Source organism: Pseudonaja textilis, chromosome 2 (assembly GCF_049901715.1).
Source record: "Pseudonaja textilis isolate UNSWEBS1 chromosome 2, rPseTex1.2, whole genome shotgun sequence".
Taxonomy (NCBI): domain Eukaryota; kingdom Metazoa; phylum Chordata; class Lepidosauria; order Squamata; family Elapidae; genus Pseudonaja; species Pseudonaja textilis.
Genome location: NC_141991.1, coordinates 19,913,535 through 19,928,382, shown reverse-complemented (window position 1 = coordinate 19,928,382; position 14,848 = coordinate 19,913,535). Strand labels below are relative to the sequence as shown.

The 14,848-nt window shown below is 44.4% G+C and overlaps 1 protein-coding gene across 2 annotated transcripts; it reads right to left on the bottom strand.

The window, feature by feature from the left end:
- Positions 1-1,002: 1,002 nt before the first annotated feature.
- Positions 1,003-9,983, bottom strand: RACK1 (receptor for activated C kinase 1). Of its 2 annotated transcripts, XM_087928637.1 has the most exons (9): positions 9,754-9,983; positions 8,847-8,934; positions 5,791-5,962; positions 5,192-5,339; positions 4,483-4,578; positions 3,932-4,042; positions 2,910-3,050; positions 2,211-2,321; positions 1,003-1,137 (listed from the first exon to the last, which is right to left on the bottom strand). In XM_087928637.1, the coding sequence occupies exons 3-9, from the start codon at positions 5,946-5,948 to the stop codon at positions 1,072-1,074; spliced, it is 831 nt and encodes a 276-aa protein (XP_087784763.1). In that variant the 5' UTR covers positions 5,949-5,962; positions 8,847-8,934; positions 9,754-9,983; the 3' UTR covers positions 1,003-1,071. The 2 variants fall into 2 exon arrangements, with proteins under 2 accessions (XP_087784763.1, XP_026576500.1); XM_026720715.2 differs by lacking the exon at positions 8,847-8,934.
- Positions 9,984-14,848: the final 4,865 nt, after the last annotated feature.

Genomic DNA, 14,848 nt, shown 5'->3' with positions numbered 1-14,848 from the left:
CTCCTCTTTCAGCAGGCATAGATGTTACTTCTCTTTCGCAGGGTAAGTAGGAATAGCAGTTATTGTAGGAGGCCCTCTGCTCTATGAAAGAAAGCACCCTGGAGGAAAAGTGCACCAAAGCCCTTAGGATGTATCTTCTCAGAAATGCAATTGCTTTTAAAAGCACTGAAACTGTGGGGGCATGTCTAGAAAAATCAAGGCTACTTGTCCACTTATCCACTGTAATAGACATTTCCTAATTAGCATCGAGAGTAGTATGGTGGCCTACAGGTGAAGATGCTCACCTCCTACTTGGAAGGTTGAGAGTTCAGTCCTAGGCAGCGGTAGATATTTCTCAGGGCGCAAACACAAAATAAACTGCTGTGAACTCCGCATAGGCATCAGGAAAGGCATCTGGCCAGTAAATGCTCAGTTCCATTCAGTTGCCCCAAATAAAGGAATTAAACTAAAGGAATAAATGGAGTCCTTGCCCCTTTTAAACTGCTGCTACTCACATTCATTTATTTTGTTGAACTTTTCATATTAGTTTGGACACTTTAAAAAGATTTGAAGACTGTTTCCCCAACGGAAGGGATAACAATGGTGAATAGGTGTCTGTAGAATCCCAACACTTTTATACAGCGGCAAAATGATTATCTTGAAATAAGTGTCACCCTTTTTGTATGTGTGTTAAGAATGTGTGTGTAAGAAACCACAATTCATATACAAAATGGGCAGATCTCGTTTTACCATTCGCACCTTTTAGGACAACTGCAACAGTGAATACAAAGCCTCATTCAAGCAAACATTAATACAGTGATTATATGCCATCAAGTCAGCATCAACTCTTGGGGAAGACATAAATGTCCTCCATGATGATCTGTCCCTACTCATCCTTCGGATCTTCCAGAATACAATGAGGATCAGTCTAAAAAAAAAAATAACCTACTTCTGCAGGGGAAAAGGAAATAAATGTTGGATATTAAGTTCCCTATTAAAAGCATGTCACTTCCAGCACACAAATCCTTATTTCTTTTTAATTGAATGTTTTGTACATAATAGTTTATGCCTTGAGGGTCAACAACTGTGCTCTCATCTGGTCCCAATAGTGACCTGCCAGACACGAACCAGGTTATCGGTGTAGCCAGCAAATAGCGTCTGAAAAGAGAGGGGGGGAAAAATGTTAACAGAAGGATAAGGCTGCTAAAGGGTGAAATGAAAGGCTGATTTAGCATCCCTGTGGTACACAGCAACATTAAATCCCGTTTTCATGCATCCCAAATGCAAATGTTGCCTATTAACTGCTTGTGCTAAGCCCCAGCAGAATGAGTCAGAGAATATACACCAGGACACATTATTTAAACCTAAGAGAAGTGACTAGCTTCAGTTTGAAGGAAGGACTTGGGGTGAAATAAAGTGCAAGCCTTCCTCTTTGGTTCAGCGGAGTTGAAAGTGAGAAAAACAAACACAACCTGAAACCTGCATCCCGTGTACTAAACTCTCCCGTGGGTTGGCAGCCTACAACATCCTGTCTGTTTCTTGAGGTCTAACTCCCCCATTCAGCCGTTAAAACGTATCACACCCAAAGCTAAGGGAAACATTAAAACTGCCCATTGTCTACAACAGGGGTGGGGCCAGATGGCCCTTTTATGACTTGTGGACTTTAATTCCAAGAATTCCTGAGCCAGCCATGCTTGTGAACTTGCTGGCTCAGGGATTCTGGGAGTTGAAGTCCGCAAGTTATAAAGGAGCCACCTTTCCCCACCTCTGGTCTATGTCAACAGCTGCATACTGTTCAGTGCTCCCTGTTATTCCTGACATTCTCAACGCCCTCCAGTTAAGACATTCTATCTAAAGCACTTTGAATGGCTGCTAGCCCAAATGTTCTCTCATCTTCCTGGGTAATGTATTCAAAACTTCTGCACACAATGTAAGCGTGCTCATGATTTCAATCCTTGCTCAATAACTCAATGATTTTATTTAATGTAGTATACAAAAATGAATCACAGAAAGCATACCAATGATTTAGGAACTCAGAGACCAAGCATATGGGATTTTTTATCCCCAACAACCATCTTGTCCCTTAGATGATTCCCTTTCAAAGAGAACCATGCTGCAAAATCCCTGCAAGTTCCCAACTCAACAGTCCAGGTGTTGGTCAAGCGTCACCTAGTGGAGAAGGCAATTAATTACATGATTCTCTCAAGGCTCCTGGGATTCACATATCTTACCTGCCCATCAGCAGACCAGGCCAATGAGGTGCACTGAGGGGGTTCTGCTTTGCTGCTCGTGGTGATAACTTCCTGCTTGAGCTCATCCACAATGATTTTACCTTCCAGATCCTGTGGAAAAAAATGAGGTTGGAGACAAGGGATCAGAAAGGTAACCCTGGGTTTCCTCAATTTCCAACTATACTGAGGGCAACAGGCTCAGAAACAGCCTCTGGTTTTCCACATGGGAAGTAATGTCAGATGGCATTCTGTGTTTCATCACAGCAAATATACAACTCCTTGCCCTTAAGCTACTGAACAGACAACATAGATACGTCAGAAGCATACAATGCTAACTCAAGAGATAGCTTTCCCCATCAACAAAAATTAATATCTATTCTGGTATGATAATCCTTCCTTCCCATTCATCTCTAGTTGTTTACACTATGTGTCCAATCTTTAAGCCTGAGACAATATTTACACCATTCTTGGAACTGGTATGACAAATAAAAGTCTACAGACATCAGAGAGAGGCATAGGTATCCTCTCTGAATATCACACTAAGTTTTCCAGAAGGAAAAATCTTCTATTAATGTAAAATTAAAGCTCCAAAGGGAGGGGTTCTTTTTTGCCTTCTGTGTCATTTATTAACTTTGAACTCCTGACCAGGGGTTGTCATAACTGTTCTTTTCACAGCATTTAGAATATGTTTCAACATACCCATATCTTGATGCTGGGACCAGTGGCAGCACACAGCCAGTAGCGGTTTGGGCTGAAGCATAAGGCATTGATGATGTCCCCACCATCGAGTGTGTAAAGGTGCTTGCCTTCGTTCAAGTCCCACAGCATTGCCTGCCCATCCTAGAATGGAGAAAGAAGTCAATAGATTAAACCACTTCAACCAATTCTTTTTCTTTATAAAGTTGCAAACTTCCAAATGCTTCTCTAAAAGTTAACAATTATACTCTCTATTTAAACAATCAAAACGCAAGCTCAGAAATAAAGCTGTTCTCCATACATCACATAGTCCCCCTTCATAATACAACACCCCTATGAGAAATTCCCTCTGACGCTAAGAGGGAATTTGGGCAGCTCAGAAACAGAGTGTGGGTTATCTGCATGGGAGTCAGATGGCGCTCGTGTGTTTCATCATAGCTGAGCCAGATTTCCTGTAACCCTCAACCACCAAGAAAAAGGATGAACAATGTCATAGAGGCGTTGCAATCCACTGATTTCCAGCCTTCACCCTGCCCTCTTTAAGACAAGGTACCCTATACCCCAAATATCCCTTTCTAGGAAAATTATCACCAAAGAAGAACCTAAGAAACTGCTTTTAATCCCTCACTATTCGTAGCTAGGAAGCGATTCTTGTTGCTCACTCTAAGAACACTATCATACTAAAAATAATTACTCACAAAAATTAAAATGTGGTGGCAGACTGAGCCACATCAATGAGGATGCATCTTTCTCTGTTAAAGGGAAAGAAATGAATTGGCCCAACTAAAGACCTAAATCTCTCTTTAGGGATTCAGCTTCTGAGCCAATAATTGCAGACATCTAATACAGGGTGGAGGGACTTTCTCCTCTCATTTCCCAGGTCAGAGATAGGCTGTTAGTTCTAGCCAGATTCTTCTTCTCTGCAGAAGGTCTAATCAATTTTCATTAAAATTATCATTTTTAAAAATTGGGGAAAAATAGAAAAAGAAAACAAGGTGGTCTTTTAAATCACCCAACTGACTTACCTTGCCACCGGAAGCACACAGTGACCCATCAGGAGAGACAGTCACTGTGTTCAGGTAACCAGTGTGTCCAATGTGGTTAGTCTTCAGCTTGCAATTGGCCAAGTTCCAGACCTACAAGTTGGAGGAAACAAACCCATATAAGGGTTGTTATTGTTTCAAGGCATGAAGAGTGAATGCTAGATAGCACACCTGCAGCATGTATGTATAACCCTTGTTAATGATAATCATTCTGCATTGTCTTTTTAATATTTTATAAGCCACCCAGACTTGCTAAAACAGTGCAATGGGTGGCATATGTGTTTAAGCAATAAAATATCAATGTCTGTCAGTAGGTAAAATATTTTAGAGATATACCACTTTGTGTTTCCATGAAAAAAAATGCAGCATCTTCCAAGACAATTTTCAAGTGAAGAAAAGCCCACCCAAAAATTGATTTAAATCTATTTAAGGTAATAAAAAAGGAGAATCTGTAAACATTTATTGCTGGAGGATAATGGAACATACTATTATAGAAAGAGAGGCTGCAGATCCCGGGCAACGATTCCTCTCACCTTAACCAACTTGTCCCAGCCACAGGAAACAATGATAGGGTTGCTGCTGTTGGGGGAGAAGCGTACACAAGACACCCACTCAGAGTGGCTTTCGTCCTATGGGAGAGAAATAACAGGTAGAAAAGCATTTCCTCACCCAATCCTTCAGTGCTAGTATGCTAGCAACACAATAAGGCAATCATTTTTTTTAAAAAAATAACCCATTTCACTATTTTAAACTATATGTCTTATCAAGAATCGGATTTCCACATTCTCTTCTCATTACTTTTGCCTATGCAATTCCTACCTACTCTTCTGTGTGTGACAGAAATTTATAACAAATACATTCCGAGCAGTGACACATCTTTGCCTATGAAATGCTAGTAAAGTGTCCAATACACTGCTACATAAATATTAAAAGATGACTAAAAGCTAACTGAAAGCATCACATTTCCTTTTCCAAAAGCGACCCACTTAAATGCCAGGGAATCTTTTCCTGCCTAGTTTATATCCCGTAGAACCACAGCTGCCTTTGAGGAAATGTTATGACTTCACTTGGTTGATCTTGCATTGAATAGAGCCGTTTCTATTAACAGCTAATTTTTTTGGTGCTTTACAGGTCAGACATGGCCGTGAGCCAACAGGAAATGTAGCTAAGACCAACTTCAGTGTCACTTAAAGACTGTCACATCAAGTGAGCGTTAAGAGCATCTAATCCAAAGAGGCTTACTTGCACAGTGTACTTGCAGACACCTAAGGTGTTCCAGAGTTTGATGGTTTTGTCCCTGGAACCTGAGACGATCTGGCGGTTGTCAGAAGAGAAAGCCACACTCAGTACATCCTTGGTATGGCCCACAAAGCGACGAGTGGTTGTGCCTCTGAAAGGAAGTCGATTGGACACGTTTATTACCCTGCACTGGAATGTGCTAGAGGAGCCCGCGATACTCAACACTTCTGTTCTTCACCATTTCGTTGTTAAGAGCAAATCCTAGTATTGTCCTAAGTAAAACCCAACTCATCCCTAGGGTTTTTAATTTATTATCAGTACATTGCACAGTATTGCTTTTCAGGCTACTTAGCACTTGAATTATACAACGTAACTGTATAGTCTTCAAAACAAACCGAACTAATTTTTCCCATTACTACACTGGCAAAATATATCAATGAAGCTGAATGGGGTCTTTAGATGTGTACTGTCAGATTTAATCACTGGGAATGTAAGAAGCAATCGGACAATAGAAAACAAGAAGTTCACAAGAAGTAAATTATCTCCCCCCTCCCCCTTTCCCGGAAACACAGAAGCAAGTTTCATTTACAACTTGGACTCACGTAGTGAGATCCCAGAGGCGCAGGGTGCCATCCCAAGAGCCGGAGAGGGCAAACTGCCCATCTGAAGAGATGACCACATCACTCACAAAGTGAGAGTGGCCTCGTAGGGCTCTCTGGGGAATCCCATAGTTAGTTTCGTCTCTTGTTAACTTCCACATGATGATGGTCTTATCTGTAAAAGAACACAAAGGGTTACTCATTACATTAAATCTCAAAGCAGGAAAATGCCCACAAAAGTGAAAAAACCAATTCTCACCCCACAACCTTCTTTATCTACAGTCCTGAATTCCTTCCTTTCCCAAGTTTAATTCTCAGAGTGCTGACAAAGCCCATGGGAACTCCACAGCTCAAGCTGCAAGTGCAACAGTTTTAGTTGATTTAAGAATTCTCCCTGGATCAGCAAAGGATTTTTCCCCATACATTGCTGGTAGAAGGCCAGTTAAAAACAATTTTCAAGCCACTGAAGGTGAAAGTTAACCCTTTGACGTAGAAGTGTATTCTACATAAACTGCTCAAAAAAATAAAGGGAACACAAAAATAAGACATCCTAGATCTGAATGAATGAAATATTCTTATTAAATACGTTGTTCATTACATAGTTGAATGTGCTGACAACAAACTCACACAAAAATTACCAATGGAAATCAAATTTAGCAACCCATGGAGGTCTGGATTTGGAGTTACACTCAAAATTAAAGTGGAAAAAAACACTACAGGCTGATCCAACTTTGATGTAATGTTCTTAAAAATATGTCAAAATGAGGCTCAGTAGTGTGTGGCCTCCACGTGCCTGTATGACCTCCCAACGCCTGGGCATGCTCCTGATGAAGTGGCTGACCGTCTCCTGAGGGATCTCCTCCCACACCTGGACTAAAGCATCCCCCAACTCCTGGACAGTCTGTGGTGCAACATGGCGTTGGTGGATGGAGCGAGACATGATGTCTCAGATGTGCTCAATTGGATTCAGGTCTGGGGAATGGGCGGGCCAGTCCATAGCATCAATGCCTTCGTCTTGCAGGAACTGACACACTCCAGCCACATGAAGTCTAGCATTGTCTTGCATTAGGAGGAACCCAGGGCCAACTGCACCAGCATATGGTCTCACAAGGGGTCTGAGGATCTCATCTTGGTACCTCATGGCAGTCAGTCTACCTCTGGCGAGCACATGGAGGGCTGTGCAGCCTCCTAAAGAATGGCCACCCCACACCATTACTGACCCACTGCCAAACCGGTCGTTCTGGAGAATGTTACAGCAGCAGAATGTTCTCCACGGCATCTGCAGACCCTGTCACGTCTGTCACATGTGCTCAGTGTGAACCTGCTTTCATCTGTGAAGAGCACAGGGCGCCAGTGGCGAATTTACCAATCTTGGTGTTCTCTGGCAAATGCCAAACGTCCTGCACAATGTTGGGCTGTAAACACAACCCCTACCTGTGGATGTCGGGCCCTCATACCGCCCTCATGGAGTCTGTTTCTGACTGTTTGAGCAGCCACATGCACATTTGTGGCCCGCTGGAGGTCATTTTGCAGGGCTCTGGCAGTGCTCCTCCTGTCCCTCCTTGCACAAAGGCGAAGGTAGCGATCCTGATGCTGGGTTGCTGCCCTCCTATGGCCTCCCCCACATCTCCTGATGTACTGGCCTCTCTCCTGGTAGTGCCTCCATGCTCTGGACACTACGCTGACAGACACAGCAAACCTTCTTGCCACAGCTTGCATTGATGTGCCATCCTGGATGAGCTGCACTACCTGAGCCACTTGTGTGGGTTGTAGACTCCGTCTCATGCTACCACTAGAGTGAAAGCACCGCCAGCATTCAAAAGTGACCAAACCATCAGCCAGAAAGCATAGGAACTGAGGAGTGATCTGTGGTCACCACCTGCAGAACCCACTCCTTTATTGGGGATGTCTTGCTAACTGCCTCTGCTTTCTACCTGTTGTTTATTCCATTTGCACAACAGCATGTGAAATTGACTGTCAATCAGTGTTGCTACCTAAGTGGACAGTTTGATTTCACAGAAGTGTGATTGAGTTACATTGTGTTGTTTAAGTGTTCCCTTTATTTTTTTGAGCAGTGTATATGAAAGTCATCGCACAACATAATTTACACCAGTCTTTCTCAGCCCTGATGTGTGGAGTTCAGCTTCCAGAATTGGTTTGGGGCATGGTTGGCTGGGAAATTCTGGGAGTTGAAATCCACACACCAAAAAAGGCCAAGGTTGAGAAACACTGATTTAGACCCTATTAAGAACGTAACCGCCCAAGGACAAGACATCTGCCAAAAATTTTCCTTTTAAAAGTAAGCATCTTCAAATAAAAATGGGTCACTTTAACCATTTAGGAATGTTTCTAAATAGAGCTGTTTTGATCTCATTTTCAATATCAATTAATCAAGGACTTTCATACTCAAAAGTCTTTGCACATCTTTACTTATTCAATCAGCAAACTTAATGTCCAGGATAGAAGAAACTCTCATTCCTCACATTCCAGTGTAATAGTGTCCCCTTTTTCATCATCTACTTGTGCATTATAAAAACATAGAAAAACACCCCCCAAACAGTTTTTTGGACTTCCATCTCTGTAACTTTCTAAACTTTTACTATTTTTAACCCGTTCTTACAGATAACTTAAGATGGCAACACTTCTAATACTCCTGCAACCTATTTTCCCCACAACAACAAACCTGTGGGGTGTTGGGCTGAAAGAGTGATTGGCCCAAAGTCACTGAGTCAGCTTTGATGCTTAAGGGAGTTATGAATAATTATCTCTGCTTCTTGGGCACTATAACCCAGTGTTTCTCAACTGTATCAACTTTACAAATGTGTGGACCAGTCAAGTCCCACTATTCCCCAGCCTGGAGAATTTTGGGAGTTGAAGTCCACACCTCTTCAAGCCATCAAGGCTAAGAAACGCTGCTATAACCTAATGTCAAAGAGGCTAGACTTCTTTTGGATGAGAAGAGGCATAAATATCGAAAATGCTCCAAGGATGTAGCCTCAGTTGCTCTCAAGCAAGAAATAAGTTACCCTAAATGGAGTTGCCTAATATGAAATACTCACTGGAGTTTTCCTGTAATCCAGGACAGGCCAATAGACAAGGTGATCTCAGTAAACACTTGTGATCCCAGTTGTTTGATAATTGCTAGAACTGGAAAATAAAGCTTTCTATAGCAAAACACTAAGAAAGTTACTATATAAGATTTTTTTTTTGGGGGGCGGGGAGATACCTGGAACAGATTTGTCTATGAAAATCCTTGTTGGTACAGTTCTGCACTTGATTCCAAATTACCAGTGCTAACCACATGCTCAGGCATTTTCATACTCAGGCTTACCTGGCTCACCACTTCACTCACATCGGGATTTTGCTGATACACCTTGGAATTCCAGCTAAAAATAATGCCTTGTAAGCCCAAAATCTTTCCTCCCTGCACTAATGCACAAGCCTAAGATTTCTAGCAGCCACATCTTCCTGAATTGTGGGCCACTGCTAGTGTTGTTAAGCATGCTGCTTTTAAGTATGAGCGAACAAAAAAAAAACCCTAACAGAAACGTCCATTTTCTTTCTTGATCCTCTCCTATCCCATCATAATTGCAGGACGTGTCTTCAGACCTCATTGAAAAGATCAGTAGACAATGTCAGATGTAATCATTGGGACGGATGTCTCCTTCCTAAAACTTGTAACCATCTCGCATTCTGAACTCAACACCCCATTTATTATTTGGCTTGTTGTAATTCTCTTTCTATCCCCCATTCTTAAGACACGATTTCTCCTTTAAATTGCCTCTACCCGACCCCGAGCAGTTTTCTCCAAAAGGAAAACTCATTCACCAGGTCCGTGCAATCCACGCTGGCCTCACTGATCGTCCATGCAAAAAATTGTATCTTTTACGATTTCTTCCAGTCTATTCTTTGTCCCGTCCCCCCCTCTGCCCACCAAGTGGACTGGCCCGTCTTGCTCCTCCTTACCGCGTGAGGCGGAGAGGATCATATCTGGGAATTGTGGGGTGGTGGCGATCTGGGTCACCCAGCCGTTGTGGCCCTTTAGGGTACCACGCAGGGTCATCTGCTCCGTCATGGCGGTGGCTGAGAGACCTCGAGCTCCCGCGGCGGACGGAGGATGGCGTCGGATTCAGCGGAGGCCCTTCGCCCGGACCTGCCAACTCGCCCAGGCCTAGAGAGAGAAAGGAAGCAGCAGCGTCTTCCGGAAGCGGAAATGGTTTCTTTTCACGCTCTCCGCTGCCGGGCCGGGACCGTACAATATGGCTGCCTCCAGATATCGCCTGCATATTTAAGCTGGAAAATTTATGATACTTCATTATTAGCAAAAAAACCTAATACTTCATTATTAGTCAAAATATGTACGTCAGTATATTTAATTTATCAACCGGTAGCGATTGATTTCCTACAAAGCTAAGGTTTTCTACTTAGTGCGCTAAACTCTCACATCGCGATGTTTGCGGCAGAATTTTTCCGCTTGTGGCGAGATTTTGATCGCCTCTTAAGGACTCTAGTGTCCTGTGATTGTAACTGGTGGGCAGATGTTGGGGAACTCTGCTGCATAAAAAGTTTATTTATTTAATTTATTTATTTGATTTGTCAATCGCTTACAAAATTATAAGTATAAACATGAGTAAGAATACAGGAAATAGGTACGAATAAATGGGGACAATAGGACAGGGACGGGAGGCAGGATGGTGCACTTATGCACGCCCCTTACAGACCTCTTAGGAATGGGGTGAGGTCAATAGTGGTTAGTTTGAGGTTGAAGGAGTGGAGATTTGAGGATGTAACTACAGAGTCAGGTAGTGCATTCCAGGCATTGACCACTCTGTTGCTGAATTCGTATTTTCTGCAATCGAGTTTGGAGCGGTTAAAATTGAGTTTGTATCTGTTGTGTGCTCTTGTATTGTTGCGGTTGAAGCTGAAGTAGTCATTGATTGGTAGGACATCGTAGCAGATAATTGTGTACTACGCTTAAGTCCAACTGTAGGTGGCGTAGTTCAAGATTGTCCAAGCCCAAATAGGCTATTCTGTTGCGAGCAGAGGAGGTAGTATTCTTCTCATGAAATACTTCTGGACTCGCTGAATTGTATTAATGTGTGATATACAGTGCGGATTCCAGACAGATGAGCTATATTCGAGTATTGGTCTAGCAAAGATTTTGTATGCCCTAGTTACTGTGTTTCTCAAAAAATAAGGCCGGGCCTTATTTTTTTTTGACCCCCGAAAAAACGGCTAGGCCGTCTTTTCGGGGGTGACTTAATTCCCCCCCCACCTTGCATCCTCAGGCGGGCGAGCGGCGATGGCTTGGATGTTGACCTCGGCGTTGGTGGAGCACTTTGTATCAGGAAACCTTCCGCCACCGTTGCTTTCCCTTCTCCCCGTGCTGCCACTGTGTTTAGAGCAACACCATGTCGTTTGGCGCAGCCATGCGCGGCCAGCCAGGGCTCCTCCCTGCAACCGGAGCCCGGCGGAGAGACTCAGCTTCAGGCGCTCCTGTCGCTGCCTTCCCTTTGCCTTCGAAGGCAAAGCCAATTCTTTTAAAAATGACGCCCTACTACCGGTATGAAAAAGACTCCCCTGCCCAAGAGGGCAGCCCAACCCCACGTGGGGAGGTGAATCTCCCGGGGCCACAGCGCAGGATCGGCCCACCCCAGGAGAAGCGCCCAGCCGCCATCCCTGCCTGGCGCCGGGCAGAGCACGAAGAGCTGACAGGAGGGCCCTCCTGCCCGGTGGTGGAGCTCTCGCCAAGGCAGCGAGCGCCTCCCCGCCGGACCCACCACTCATCCCGCCAGAGCCATGCAGGCTGGGCAGAGCCAGGAAAGCGAGCCGCAGGTGCGTGCTCGCCTGCCAAGCAAAAGAGCCAGGCCAACCCGAGCTTGGCTTCCTTCCCAAGTCCCTCCAGCCCGAACCTGAACGGGCCAGCGGGAGAGGCCGCCCGAGGCAGTTATAGCGCCCACCCATCTGTGGACAGGGAGGCAAGACAATGGCCTGCTCTGCGTCCTTCTCTGAGCTGAGCCCCGCCGAGTGAGTGCCTCTGCCCGATGCCCATGCCGCTGCAGCGTTTGGAGCTGCCGGCGTGTTTGAAGATGCGTGGGGACAGGGACGGGCTGGGCGAGGGGTGGAAAGGACGGGTGGCTTCGGGCTCTCTCCACCAGACCCACCAGCCAGGGAAGCAGCGCTGCTCTCACCTCGCCTCCCTGTCCGTGGATGGGTGGGCACTATCATTGCCTCGGGCAGCCTCTCCCAGTGGCGCCTTCAGGTTTGGGCTTTGAGGGACTTGGGAAGGAAGCCAAGCTCGGGTCAGCCCGGCTCTTTCGGTTTGGCTCGTTTTCCCAGCTCTGCCCAGCACACACAGCTCTGGCAGGCTGAGCGGAGGGTCCAGCGGGGAGGCGCTCGCTGCCTTGACGAGAGCTCCACCTCCGGGCAGGAGGGCTCGCTTGTCAGCTGTGCTCGGCGCTCCAGGCGAAGCTCTTTGCACTCTGCCCAGCACCAGGCAGGGATGGCGGCTGGGCGCTTCTCCTGGGGTGGGCCAATCCTGCACTGCGGCCCCGGGAGATTCGCCTCCCCATGTGGGGTTGGGCTGCCCTCTCGGGCAGGGGAGTCTTTGTTGTACCAGTAGTAGGCCGTCGTTTTTAAAAAAATTGGAGTCCTGGCTGGCCACGCATGGCTGTGCCAAACCTCGTGGGTGGTGTTGCTTTAAGCGCCGCGGCAGCACGGGGAGAAGGGAAAGCAACGGCAGAAGGTCTCCTGATACAAAGTGTCCCACCAACGCCGAGGTCAACGCAGGCAGCACCATATCCGGGTATGCAACAAAAGTACTTCCTAACAGCCAGCCCCCCCCGCCATTCCCCCCCATTTTGCATGTTTAATATAGGCCTTAATTTGGGGGGAGGGGCTTAATTTGATTTTATGCCTATAAAGCATGCTGGGACTTCCTATTGGGGGAGGCCGTATTGTTGGAGAAACACGGTAGCAATTCAATATTTTCAGAGGAGAAGCTTCGTAATATTAGATTTACAACTCTTAATGCCTTTTTAGCAATGCTGTTACAGTGAGCTCTGGCACTTAGATCGTTAGATATGAGTACTCCGAGGTCCTTGACAGAGTGAGGGTCATCAATGAAGTCATATCTGCCTGGCTTGTATTTGGTGAACTGATTTTTTTTACCAATGTGTAGGGCAGAGCATTTGTTGGTCGAGATTTGGAGTTGCCAATTGTTTGACCATTCAGACACATAATCAAGGTCACTTTGAAGAGCAGTAGCATTGTCGGTGGTGTTGAATAGTTTTACATCATCCGCGAAGAGGACACAGTTGCTTATAAGGTGATCGCAAAGGTCATTTATATAGAGTATAAAGAGCATGGGTCCCAAAACACTGCCTTGGGGGACACTGCTGTTAACTGGGGCACTCCCTATTGATATAGCACTCCCTATTTTTACTATTTGTTGCCTGTTTGACAGGAATGCAATAATCCACTTATGAAGGGATCCGGAAATGCCAGAAGAGTTTAATTTTAACAGTAGTTTGTCATGTACCACCGAATCAAAGGCTTTGCAGAAGTCTATGTAAATTGCGTCTATTGCTTTACCCTGGTCAAGTAGAGTAGTCCATATGTTTTTGCAGTGTAGGAGTTGTAGGTTGCAGGACAATTTTTTCATGAAACCAAATTGTTTTTTGGAGAGTAGGTTGTTTGACTCTTAAGTGGAGGGTGATGAATTGGTTAATGATTGATTCCATGACTTTGCACGTGACATAACACAGTGAGATTGGTCTGTAGTTTTCAACCAGGCTGGGGTCACCTTTTTTGAAGATAGGGATGGCCGTAGCTAAGGACCATAGATTTGGTAAGGAGCTGGTTCTGAATGATATATATAATGCTTAAGGGTTCTGCTATGGCAGAGGAAAGCTTATTTAAGAAGTATTTTTTTAAGAAGTTTGATCCTCTCAGGCCTCATTCAGGGATATTTAGGAGGGATAATTTTGAAGAGAGTTGTCCATTGGGGAATGGAGAGAAGCTTTTCAAAAAGTTCCTGTCTTCAGATAGCATTATTGTATAGATTTATCTCTGCTGGTTCAGAAATAAGGCTCAAAGAAGATTTGCAATTTAGTCTCAGGTCATTAAACTCCACGGGTACCTTCAAAGATAAAATAGGAGCTGAAGGATTTCTGGTGGTGGCACCTTACATTCTGATATTATTTCTCCAGGAAAACGTTGAAGTGTTGCCATTTGACAGAGCAATTAATCAGTGGAACAACTTGCCTCCAAAAGTTGTGAATACTGGAAGTTTTTAATAAGTGATTGGACAACCATTAGTCTGGAATGGTTTAGGGTTTCCTGCCTGAGCGTGGGGAAGACCTCCAAGGTCCCTTCAACTCTATTATTTTGTAATGTTTTTGAAGTATAGTCGAGGAAAACTATTTGCACATAATTAACTTTATAACCTTGCTTATAAAAAATAAAAATGGAGTAAAAATAAACTATAACTCAAAGCAACCCAGATACATAACACACCTTCCTCTTCCTATTTTCACAATAATCCTGAGGTGACAAATAAAAAATAGCAATATTAATTAAGGAAAATATTTGTAACTCAGGGTTGAAATGAGCGAGTCCTTGGTTCAGAAATTGATTTTTGTCTTTTTGAGATGTTACATTACTCAAACTAGGTAACATAATCAGTGCTAAATACTGACATTTTTATTAATGGAATAGATCTGTTTCCGCTACTTTTTAAAACTGGTTACAGGCACATTAGAAATTTTGCCTATGCCTATGCCTACTAAAATAGATTTATCTACCTTGGTAAATGTGGAAAACAGGCAGCAGCACCTCACCTTAAAATTGGGAGCTCTCTGTTCATTATTGAAGTTTGACTTGGAAGGGGAAGGCCTGGGCATTTGCACAAGCCTGAAAAACAGATGCTCTTTTTAAGAAATCCACTGGTTGAAGTTAAGGTGGTTCTTAAATAGCGTCTTAGAGAAAAAAATAAATCTTGTCCAGGCTTTTGTTCCTCAGCCTGAAAAGGGTTGTGCTGTGGAGAGAGGTGCCATCAGAG